The sequence below is a fragment of the Chelonia mydas genome, chromosome 9 (genome assembly GCF_015237465.2).
Source record: "Chelonia mydas isolate rCheMyd1 chromosome 9, rCheMyd1.pri.v2, whole genome shotgun sequence".
Lineage (NCBI taxonomy): Eukaryota > Metazoa > Chordata > Testudines > Cheloniidae > Chelonia > Chelonia mydas.
In genome coordinates, this window is record NC_057855.1 from 73,682,416 (window position 1) to 73,695,431 (window position 13,016).

Genomic DNA, 13,016 nt, shown 5'->3' on the forward strand with positions numbered 1-13,016 from the left:
TGCATCATAAGATTATGGCAAGATAGTTTGATTCCATTTGTACAAACCTAGATTCAGTAATGAACACAGGCATCCCGCTACTTAGAGTAGTTTTCACTACAGGCTGCACTTTTGAAAAAATGAAAGCCCACTTAGGAGTTCTGATTTTATGTAGGAATTACATTTTTCCAAATCTTACAGGGTTAAATTATATGCAAACAAATAACTGTTAAATTGTTATATGTAACAATGCCATATTTAGTACAAAACCATATGTATGGGGCAATGAACGAAACAAGAAAAAGATCTTTTCATGTTGTGTAGAAATACTGGTAACTTTTTCATAATCCATTTCAATCCTAGGCTCTTTCTCTTCTTGTGTTAGGGAGGTTGTCACTTTATTGCAAGCTTTCCTAGCATCATCAGACAGGGAATATGTCTTATCCAGTACAGGAGATTTATCTTTTCAGCAATTAGAACAATAATAATTTTATGCCTATGATTATACACTGTTTGATTCAAAGAGTTATTTCCCAGATTTAGCCCTGTTAACAAGGTCAGGAAAGAACTTTAGAGAAAAGTTGCTTTTTCATTTGGTCTTTCATAAGTTTTTAAGTAAGAAGTTTAACTTAATTGTTATTTAAAGTATCTGACATCACATCAGTGCTAATGACCTTTCATAGATTAGAATGTAAACAGTATTTCAAATAGAAAAATTATATACTTTATCATAAATAATCATTTAACATTGTAGTAACAATCATACTGTTCTGATAGCTTATGACATGGAGTAGGTTTTATTTCTCAGTTTGGAGGGTTGGGGTGGGGGTCAATAAAGGGTAATTGCATCTTTACCATGATTTGGGAGCTCTCCTATGTAAAAGTGGCAGAGTCCTGTGGCACCTTATAGACTAACAGACGTATTGGAGCATAAGCTTTTGTGGGTGAATACCTACTTCGTCAGACGCATGTAGTGGAAATTTCCAGCATGAGATTTCCACTCCATACGGCTAAATGCAGTGCTTTGCATGGTGTCAAGTATCAGAGGGGTAGCCGTGTTAGTTTGGATCTGTAAAAGTGGCAAAGAGTCCTGTGGCACCTTAATAGACTAACAGACGTATTGGAGCATAAGCTTTCGTGGCTGAATACCCACTTCGTCGGATGCATGTAGTGGTAAATGCAGTGCCTTACTTATGCTCCAGTACGTCTGTTTGTTCGTCTATAAAGTGTCACAGGACTCTTTGCCGCTTTTACAGGTCCAGACTAACACGGCTACCCCTCTGATACTCCTATGTAATGTTACTTTAAAAGATATAGAATTTCTGGTGTTACATCATGTACTTTAAGTAATTGTATGGATCACTATTGTGCTACCTTCATAGAACAGTTACAGGTAAGGAAGTTACATATTTTTGCAGATGTGCCATATAAACATTTGTTATCTTTACAAGTAGTATACTTTGAAGTCTATTTATTTTTTTAAAGGTAGTTCATCGAGACCTTAAGCCAAGTAATATTTTATATATGGATGACTCAAACAATGCTGACTCTATCAGGATTTGTGATTTTGGATTTTCAAAACAACTTCGAGGGGAGAATGGACTTCTTTTAACTCCTTGCTACACTGCCAACTTTGTAGCACCAGAGGTATCTTCAGCAGTTTAATATATTGACTTTATATGTACCATTCTGACTCGTGAAGAAACCATGTTCCACCATTATAACCTTTCTGAGATGGACATATTTTTCTACTGAAAGGTGTGAACAACACATTTAATTGTTCCAACCCTTGTTCTCCTTTCCCCTAAACTTATCTATAAATGTCATTCACGGTCTGTACATAAGTCTTCACGATGGCTTTTATTTAATACAAATAAGATGTTGTCTTCCTTTGGAATTTGAAAGAATGACTTCATGAGAAATTTGAGACAAATTTATTTCCTAGCTTAATGGGCTAAAATTAACCAACTCTACACTCTTTCCTTGCTGTGTAACCAACATTTAGATCCCTTTTTGTCCTACAAAATATTGATTTGATACATTGTGGGCTTGTGGACTCCTTCCTCAGTTTTACTCTTAGTATTAATAGCAATTTCCCAAAACCGCTAGAAGTCATTGTTGCACTAAAATGGCTGTTACAGTTAAAAAGGGAAGCATCCTGTCATGACAATGCTCTGGTTATGTTTCCAGAGTGGTGATCTTAAATATTGCTATCCTAAGTCTCAAAAAGATTAGTTCCAAATAAATTCCAGAGACTCTAATTTAGGCGATATACCGTTCTAATTACAACTTCAACATTTTTATCTTCCCTTTAAATATTTGTCCAGGAAATGCATTTAAAATACTCATGTCTTTTTTCCTCATTTTTCCCAAGCTTTTTTCCTTAGCGACAATGTTGCTTGTATTCTGCATCTTTAGATTGTATCAACTGTGCCATGTGCGTCTAGTATTACAGTGAGATCTTTAAAGAGAACACGTTCCTTCAGAGAATGAGAAATGTCACAATAAAAGACACTGAAAGTATTTTCCTTTTATATCTGTCCCTAAAGCTCACTGGGATACAATACTGCAGACCTTAATCTTGAAATTGTTTCTATGGGAGTTTTCCATGATTAAGGACAATAGGATCAGGTTCTTGGGTTTCCAGCACAATATTACTGTCAGTGTGTTTGTGCTGATGATCTCTCAAGGAGTGGCTCAAACCAAATAAAATGGTGGTAGTGGCCCCCAGTAGGAGGACACAAGCATGTTTTAAAAATATTTATACTGGCTATCTATATTTAAGTATATTTGTCATATTTCTGTTTGGCTTTAAGAAAGAATGTTGGGATTGGCTGCCCTTACTGTAGTTTTTTTACATGCAGCAAATAAAACTTTAACAGATCTTTGTTTTATAGGTTCTCATGAGACAGGGATATGATGCTGCTTGTGATATCTGGAGCTTGGGTGTTCTCCTTTACACAATGCTGGCAGGGTAAGATTTTTCTCAGCTTTCAGATGTCATCTTAGTTTCCTGGAATTATTAGTATGATGTATACACACAGACATTCTGATATGACAGCAGCCCTGAGATAGATTAGACATGATAATGAATGTAAAAGTTCTAGATTTTACAACTTGGTTGAAGGAAAATCTTTTTTTTTCCTACGTGCAATAAGCTTTGTGTACAGTATCAGGCATTGTGGCATGCCGAGTAGCAGTCTTAAAATATATGGATTGCAATATAAAGTATATTTTAATGGAAGGCTTCCATAATTCAGCAGTGTTCTTTGTGTTAACATTTAACATAAACTTGTGGAAATATTCAAAATCTAGAATCTGTTACTTTCAATGTAATTGTGCTCCTGTCTGGAAAAAAAATGTACCTAATATCGTTATAAGTAGTATCTAAGATTACTATAACTAAAATATGAGAAAAATGTTTCTCTCTTTCATTTTTCCTTGATGTGTTTGACAGCCCTACGTATGTAGTCATTTTCACTGTTTGCTCTGAATAGCTAATTATCCTGGTCTGTATCTTTTGTATAGGAACAGGGGAAAGAACAGTGCTTAAAAATAAAAAAAAGAGTACAAAACTACCAGATTTGGCAGGGAGATTTAGGGTCACATACACAACTGTTTTTCTGATCCGATTTCAAGTGGCCGACATCCCTTAAGGGTTTTGATGTTGACACAAAAATCATACATTACATGGGTATGAAACATTACATTAGATGGGTTTTGAAATCTCTAAATTACAGCATTATGGAAAAAATGAACTGAGTTACTTTCTTTAGTAGCATCCAAATATAAATGGATGCAATTTCTGTTGAAGTTGTCACAGCAAATAATAAACTGAGATTGAGATTTAAAGCGAGGCTTTTACTAAAATGATAGCACTAAAGATTAAGGAGATGATATTACCACCTATTCCTTTTAGGCAGACAGTTGACTAAATTTTAGCAGCAAATTCAAATTTATAGATTCATATCTACCTATTTGAAGGAGTATATTAGTTGATTCATCAATGTGAATTTCAAAATATAAATATTTGTACTGTGACCCTAATGATAATGATGGTGTGTAATTAATACTTTAAAAAATTGTGAAGTCAAACTCCTATTTAGCACACATTCTACCCTAGCTTCAGCATCAGAAATTTTGCAGATCAAGCTTTCATACTGTCTTTTTATAACTGCCTTGCAGCGAACAGGCCGAATTAGTTTTGTGTAAGGTTCTAGTGAACCTTTTGTAGACAGCTGCTTAGTGTTAAGATTTCATTCCCCAGAATGCTAATTCAAATTCACTGAATACAAAATCTGAAAATATAATGGTGCTGGGTATTTTGGGGATCTTCAGAGTAATCTCTTTGAGCTGGAATATCAGTGACACAAACATTTAGCAATAAACATGGAAAAACTTTCACAAGCTGCCATAATATTCCTGGACAAGAATCCAACCCATTTTACTGAAATTTGAGGTACATACTGCTTCTCAGTGTGGCTATCCTATACCAATCTGCTAAAGGGGCATTGTGTTAATTGTTAGGCCAATTAAAGATGATTTTGCAAGAATACAGTACTGAAAGTAGTAATCCTTAGAGGAGATGCTCCTTATGACAAGAAATGGTAAATTTTGCTACATGAGTTTCACAATCTTTTAGTTGTCTGGCCATTATAGCTTTAATGCACAGTGGACACTCACTAGTAGTAGCACACGAGTAAAAGACTGTAGCTGCCATTTAATTCTCTAACCTGTACTTCTCATCCCACTGTAACACTTTCAAAAAGTACTTTTCTGGACTGAAATGTCTCATTATTTGCAATCAAAAGATTAATATTTTTGGAACATCTGGAATGTAATTGATTTTTAAGATATAGAAAAGCAACAAAAATATGCAGGTTTCTGCTTTTCAAAGGGGCTTAATTTTGTGCCCTCCCAGGACCTGAAAGAGGATTGTTTTAGAAGTCTAAACATTGTGGACTTTGTCCTCCATGAAAGCAGTTACATAACAAATGTCATAGGTTAATTCTTCAGCTTTAAACAAAACGTATGAAATCATTAACTTTTAAAATATATTAATATTCAGTATGCACCAGGTACTTGACCCTCACTGTGTGTATCTTAAAATGTTAGTGTTAATGTATGTTATCCTCATGCTCATAGCTTGGGAAAGGCAAGAGGCTTCAATCATGAAGTTCTCAAAAATGCAGCTCTTTCTGGGTAGCAAGCAGTCATACATCTGGGATTAATAAATTATTGAAGTCACTGTAAATTACAGTTGAAGGGTAGCTGCAAATGTTTGCAAACAGTGTCATTTGCTAATCTTGTACAAGTTTTACTCAGTGTTTGCTTCTGGACATGGAAGGAACAAGACAACATAACATTCTCAGGAACTGTTCGGGTCTCTTGGATGTGGTTTATATTTAGTCATTTTAACTCTTCTGAGCGCTCCACAGTTGCATTCATGGTTACTAAGGGATCTGACTTTACAGGCAGAGACTTTCTTAAAACTTTCTAAAAGGTTCTGAAAACAGCTTTTCTGTAATTTGAACAATGAGAGCCTCCCAGACTGGAGTCTTATAACCAGTCCCAGTCACGGTTTTTTTTGTATTTTCTGTCCATGATAAAAGTGTAGACACATTTATGGGTTTCAGTCAGATTTCTTGGTCACTTCATTGCCATTCAGTTTAAAAAGTGTGACCTTACATGAGGGTATTCCTGGTCATTTCTGTTTGTGAAACATTTCAATTTAATTGATGAACTCTGGAATGGTAAGAATGTATAGCCTGCAAGTTGTTAACCTTTAGTTACTGTGGTCTTTGGTTTGTACTTTGTTTGTTCCACTGAATAAGCCACTGCAATGAGTAATAAGAAAAGTTTTTAAAGATTACATTTTCATGTATTTTTAGTAAATATCTGAAATCACATAATTTAGTTGTTGTAACAAACCACAGCAGTGTCATAAGCATATAGACAAAATGACACTGCTTTCTGAAGATTTGCTTACTTCATGTTTCTTTATAGATTTCATATACATGTAATCCTTTCTTTGCTTGTAATTTTTTTTAAATAGCTATACTCCTTTTGCCAATGGTCCCAATGATACTCCTGAGGAAATCCTGTTACGAATAGGCAGTGGAAAATTCTCTTTAAGTGGAGGCAACTGGGACACTGTTTCAGATGCAGCAAAGGTGTAAATATATTTTATCTTCTATAGTACCATCTAGGGTACAAACAAATATATGTTAAACTTGATCAGATATCTGACTAGTATAACTTAACTCTTAGCCATTATATCTTGGTCTATTTTTGTCTGTGTATGGAATCTGTGAGTATATTTTTTGATGATTTCTGATGCTAGGGCTATATCGAGCTACATTTTTAACAAGGGAAGAATGTTTTACGGTGCCTCACAAAGCCCACGTGCTCTGTATAAGAGGTTTGGGATGTGTTCTACAACTTCTGTCTTGCTGGAAGACTTTCGGGAATTTTTGGAGGACAAAGATGGTGATGTCATATTTCAGGGCTAAAACCGGAGTTGTATTTCCAACAGAGTCAGCTGATGTGGGATGGATATTGTGTGAGACTACTTAAATCTGATTCCTGTTGAGTCGTGGCTACCTGATTCTTGTTTGGCACTATTAACAACATATTATTATGGACTCCAAATTCACAAAGTCAGAAGGATGAAAGCTTAATGTTTTATTGTATTGATGTGAACTGGAAAACCAAAATGAGAAGTGTTAAGCCAAAATTGCTGTACTGAATGTTCTTGCTGATAAAGGTTGATTTCAGTAGAGAAATAAGTTTTTTACTGACTTTTAAAATTCACCCCACCTCTACAAAATAATGTTACCTTCTGGTTTACTGAAGGTGTTCCCGAATGTAAATACTAACTACTTATTACTACTAAGTTTTGTGTTCCATGGTATTTGTGATTGCACAGGTCAATGCATTCTGGGATACAACCAATAAGCTAGAAGCCAAGAGAAGTTTAAAGGAAAAAATGTTTTAAAGGGTTAGTTATAAATGTCTTTGAATTTCCCCATAACCTGTCTAATGAGGACATTCAGCACAAAAATCTGAGTGATTTTAAAATAGCTCCCTAAAATTAACCATCACCAAGCCTGTCAGTTGACTGACGTGAAGACTGCAGCTCAGGTATCAGTCTGGCTTGCAAATGTGACTTTTCAGATTCTTCTAAGACTTATTTTTTCCAGTAAAAAGTTGGAAAGACTGCATCTGATAATACCCAATGGAAAAACCAGGAGGAAAATATTTCCAGAAAAAGGAAAAACTGTTTCTTGTATGTCAATAAAGACATATCAAAAGTAACAGTTTTTATATGGCAATTCACATTTAAATCAAATAATGTGTTGTTTAGGATTTGCTTGACTTCAGAATTTTAACTAGAAAATAGTTGAAAAAAAATTGTAAATACTCCAGGTGGAAAACTTTAAATTTCAGTGAAATATAATGACATGATAGTGGAGAAAAACAAGGAAAATCTACTCAGATTAATCAAAACACAAACGATAATGATAAGGATATGACTCAAATCAAGAAAACAAGAAAAAAATAGTTGACTGCCATCTATTTATTCTGAGTATTTCAACATGTAAAGTTGCCTCTTACTCACAATGTTTAGATGCCACCAAGTTTTTGGTTTGGGAGCAAACATTCCACTGCAATTTTTGCATCTCCTGTGGTGAATGTTTTGCTAGTCAGTGAAAATCAACTGGAGGAACTAATCTATTTTTTCATGACCTAGCTATGTGAACTGCAAAAGTAATCACACAGTGTCAGTGGTAAAATATAGGTTATTTTAAATCTCCCAGTTTTAGTAATCTAAAATGGTGCTAGTATAATTATAAATTTTAACCCATTAGTAGGTTAATAGACTTTAAAGCTACAAAGGGACCATTATTGATCATCTAATCTTACTTCCTTAACGCTGGCGGTAGCATTTCACCCATAATTCCCACATCAAACCCATAGCTTATGACATCTTTTAAAAAGATGTTAAATCTAGATTTAAAGACTGTTCAATTAGTTATTGCTTAGTTTTATCTAATTTAAAATAAAATTTATTTCTAATCTGAGTTTGTTTAGCTTCAGCCTCCAGTCATATGGTACTAAGTCAAATGCATTACACAAGTCTAGGTATATTGTGTCAACATGGTTACCTTTCTCAACCCAACGTGTAATTTAATCAAAAATGATATCAGATTTGTTTGATACTACCTGTTTTTCCATAAAATATTGTTGACTGGCACTAATCTACCATCATGCATCAGCCATTCCTTGATTTCACCAGGATCAGTGTTGGCCTATAGTTATCCAAGCCATTCAGTTTACCCTTTTAAAGTTCTGGCACATTAGCCTTTTTCCAGCCATCTGAAATTTTCCTGGTAATTCAGGATTTGTTAAAAATCAACATCAGTGGTTAAGAGAGATCCTTGGACAGTTCTTTTAATACTCAGGTGAAAATGATATTTTAAAATGTTGAACCATAGTAACTGTTTAACATCCAACTTAGTTACTGCTGGAAAAAGCAAAAAAATCATCACCTGAGATGTGAATGCATCACCCAGCTTCTTTCCAAAAGCCACATAAATATTTACTGAACACTTCTGCTTTTTGTTTCATTAGTGACAATTTTCCCATCTCTGTTAGTAATGGACCTGTACCATTACTAGGATTTATTTTGTTATATTTTTTTTAAATGCCTTTTATTGTCCTTACTCCAATTGCTCAGTAATCATTCTTTGTTCTTGCTTTTGTTGATATCCTTCCTTCCACCTATTAATGTTTTAATTAATCTGTTCTCTCTCCCACGTTCCTTTGACCAACCTTGCAAATTGCATGTTAACTTAAAATAGCACTTTCTTAATACTCCAACAGGGCAAAACCAAATGTATGCTTCTGGTCAGTTTTAGCTTTCAAGTTTGTACCTTAAAGTGGAAAAACTTCAGAGGCATATCACTATATTTGAGTTTTAGATTTTGCAGCTGGTAGTCCAGACATTAATTATATAGCGGGAGTGAGGAGGAGCATCTGCCACTAGAAAAAATGCATCCAAGGCAAATGGATTGCTTATTTGTTTGTTCTGGGTTAGTGCTAACGATTTCTGTCCTTGTTCTTAAAGATGATGGGATTCATAAGCAAACCAAAATATGAAAAATCATGAACATTCTAATAAGGCTCTATTTAGAATGAACGCTCACTCTGTTAACAGACTTCATTGTACCTATATAGTGTCACACATTGTATTCAGACATTTGAAGTGTCAAGACATAGAATGCCCCACTTCAGCTATTGATTTTCTTCTTTGGTGTGGCTTTTTGGATCCTTCCAGATGAATTAAATGGCTTTTTTCATGTTAGTAATTAACACTAACTTTCTGGCACTTTACATTTGTATGTAACAACTGTATATGTGTTTTTATTATTTTAATCTAGGACTTGCTATCCCATATGCTTCATGTAGATCCACATCAGCGATATACGGCAGAGCAAGTATTAAAACACTCGTGGATAGCCTGCAGGGACCAGTTGCCTCATTATCAGCTAAACAGACAAGATGCACCACATCTAGTTAAGGTAAAACAAAAAGTCCTCCAATATGTGTGAGCTTAACACTTCTGAGAGAAAAGCAGTCTTTTTCTGACTCTGCTAATTATCATCTGCCTAAATACCAGTTGCAGTTTCAGCTGGATATAGCATGGCTTTTCACTTCCTGTCCTAAACTGCAGATATGGCTTTGGGGATTTTTCAATTTTTTTTTTATTATAGAGGATGTTAGCATTGAAATAAGGACCTTTTTGAAAAGAGGTTAATCCTTTTTCTTTCTCTTTCTTTCTATGTGCTTCACTTGAAGTTGTCCTTTCCATAGTTGCTCTGTTGCCTGAGGGGATGATACTTGTTCCCTCCTTCCCCAGTAATGGCAGTGAAGGAAAGCCCTATGGAGGGTGTTGGCAGAGGAAATAAGGAGGAGGGCAGTTGTTCCCAGGCTTGCTCTCCTGCCCAGAGAAGCCCCTCTGACCCATTTCTGTGGGATCAGGGACTTTGTAGATCACAAGGGAGTATGTGGAGTGAGAAGGAGAGTATTTACTGTTTGAAATGCCCCTTAGATATTGGGGACCTTTTTTGAAGTATCCTTCACTATATGCCCTTACCTTGGTTCATGGTCTTTGGTTCTTTTTGGCTCCTCAGTTGGATGCCAGAATATCCATTGCCACCAAAAAGTCCAGTAGTACCAAACACGGAAGACTGGCAACTTAACAACTTGTGTTGCTATGAACACTTCACCCAGTCATCCATTCTATACTGGCTCCTCATTGAATGCAGAGTTCAACGTCTCTGTCCTTGTATTCAAAGCCTCCTTGGGGATTGGCCCTAGTTACCTGAGAATCACCTCTGCATCCATTTTTTTGCAACTGTGACCTCCCACTATGTAGAACAATGAAACTGTTGAAGGTAGTTCATGATAGAAATTTCTCAGGAGCTGGTCATAGACTATGGAACCAGCCACTTTCAGAGCTAAATGCTGAACACCTTTCTTAGAATTAGCATTGTCTCTGTCATATCACAATGCACGCTCTCACTCATAAACATTCAAACGAAATGTTGACAAACTAATCGAGCTTCCAGCTTGAGGAGACTTACCTGCACTAGCTCTGATCAAGCTAGCATGCTAAAAATAGCGTAGCTGCGGCAGCACGAACACAAAGAAGAGCTAGCTACCCTGAATATATACCTAGCATCTCAGACAGGAGCATCTCAGGCTGGCTAGCCCCTCCTGGTGCGCGCAGGGCTCTCCCAGGAACCACAGCAGCAGAAGGAGTAGAATGTGCAGCTCTTCCAGCCTGGCTGTACTGTCCCAAGCCCTGTCCTCCGACGGGGCTGCTGTACAAACCCCAGACAGGACTCAAGAGAGACAGCTGCATGGAAGGGCTGGGGGCAGTACAGCCGCGCCAGAGGAGCTGCTGGCATGGGACCGCCCAGCAGCCACACTTTCTGTTCCTTTCGCCGCTGCTGTTCTGGAGAGCCCTGCAGTTCAGAAGTCTCCAGCACAGCGAGAGAAGGACAGAGGCCCTCCCCACAGTAATGTGGGATGGATGATGGAGAGAGTGCGTGAGCCCTGGGCTGGGGGCAGGATCATGTGGGGAGGCAACATGCCCCCCCCCCCACCCCTTTAGCTGGTGCCCCTCCTTTGTGTCCTTCCCATGGGTGCAGTGTACTGGTAAGAAATGAATTCTACTTGCACCGCTGGCTTCATGTACATAAAAGAAATTTAATGGAAAGTGAAATAAATGTTACTGGGAAGAGGGAACAGACCTAAGGTCTATGAAGAACCCATGCTCAGCAGCCTTGAGGACCCAGGCATAAATATTAATTATCCCTTTATCAACACAAGGTTTCACAACAGTAATTCTGCCCGAATACACATTCTCTCTGTGGCTTTTCCAGGATTCATAAAGAATTAATATTTAACATTCAGTGTTTTCGTTCCCAGATAACTTTTACAATCTTTGTGGATTTCATTGTTCTCTAGGGGGCCATGGCTGCCACATATTCTGCACTGAATCACAAGACATTTCAGCCAGTCTTAGAGCCTGTTGCAGCTTCAAGTTTAGCTCAACGACGGAGCATGAAAAAGCTAACTTCAACAGACTTATAGATCCACTGGGGCACCTTAGCCAAACTGGAGCAAAGGAAAAGCCAATAAGTGGCTCTATATCTGCCTGACCTGTGATCGAAAGACATGTATGGTTTCCTGCTACACTACTTGAATTCTGTAAAAGTCCTTTTTTAAAAGAAAAAAATCCACAGGTTCAGGGGGATTCACACTGTGTTGTTTTACAGGCGGTGTCCATGTTTGTTTAACTTAAACATCAGGGTACATCACAAAGATCATAAGGAATTTCTGTACACTGTCCTTTCAGAGATTTGTTGCAAATATTCTTTACATACTGTATAGTTTTGCTGGGTTCATGAAGAAGTGGTTTAGGGGACCATTACCAATAACCAAGTTGTATGTAAAAAGTGTCAGCGTCAGTATTTTTACCATCAAATCCATTTGTAAAAAATCTGCAAATTCTTATTTAAATTACTTTTGTAATTGGGCACTTACCAATGGACTCCATTCATTTCACTCATTGATGCTGGAAGACAAGACTGACCACCTTATTGTGCCAGTGCAAAATGCATTAGTGCTAATATGGGAGATCTACACTTGCCTGGTGCCAAGAATTGAAAAGCTTTGTGTACAAATATTAAAAAATGGTGTACGTCTGAGACATTGAACTTTGTCCATAAAATTAAAATGATCACTTGTGAACCATACAACTGGATAACAAGTGACCTTGTTTAGGGAATGTGTGTGTCTAATGTCAGTATGTATTTCTGTCTATAGCAGTGGTGGGAAACCTGTGGCCTGTCAGAGTAATCTGCTGGTGGGCTGAGACACACTTTTAGATTGACCGTCCGCAGGCACGGCCGCCCGCAGTTCCCACTGGCCGCGGTTCACTGTTCCTGGCCAATGGGAGCTGCGGGAAGCGGCGGCCAGCATGTCCCTGCGGCCCACGCTGCTTCTCACAGCTCCCATTGGCCGGGAACGGCGAACCGCGGCCACTGGGAGCTGCAGGCGGCCGTGCCTGCGGATGGTCAATGTAAACAAACTGTCTGCGGCCTGCCAGCAGATTACCCTGACGGGCCGTGTACGGGCCGCAGGTTGCCCACCACTGGTCAATAGTCATAAGCTTGGGGAAACACCCCTTGATTTCAACATAAAAGATCTTACTGTGTTCTGTACTGAGCTATAAAAATGATTGTAAGTGTTCAAGAGTGAGAGCCTGTATAGTATTGGTACTACTTTAGATAGGACATGTGATATATCTCCAAGTAGTCCATATGCTTTTAGTTACCTTGTCTATCCTTCTGTGACTTGACTGAATTATGCCTGTCTATTCCGTGAGGAACATAGGGACTTCACCACTGCTTTCCATCTTTTGACAGTCTCTTACTGTAGTCTTAGTTCTTCCCATATCATTT

At 37.5% G+C, this 13,016-nt stretch overlaps 1 protein-coding gene across 4 annotated transcripts in view; it reads left to right on the forward strand.

Annotated features, from left to right (window-relative positions):
• Positions 1-11,780, forward strand: part of RPS6KA6 (ribosomal protein S6 kinase A6) — a 72,408-nt gene extending 60,628 nt beyond the window's left edge. For all 4 annotated transcript variants that reach the window (XM_043522117.1, XM_043522118.1, XM_037908625.2 and 1 more), the window contains 5 exons: positions 1,465-1,626; positions 2,877-2,953; positions 6,035-6,152; positions 9,423-9,563; positions 11,518-11,780. In XM_043522117.1, coding sequence (XP_043378052.1) covers positions 1,465-1,626; positions 2,877-2,953; positions 6,035-6,152; positions 9,423-9,563; positions 11,518-11,643 — 624 coding nt within the window. In that variant the 3' untranslated portion in view covers positions 11,644-11,780. The remainder of the gene's footprint in view (positions 1-1,464; positions 1,627-2,876; positions 2,954-6,034; positions 6,153-9,422; positions 9,564-11,517) is intronic.
• The last annotated feature ends 1,236 nt before the right edge of the window (positions 11,781-13,016 follow it).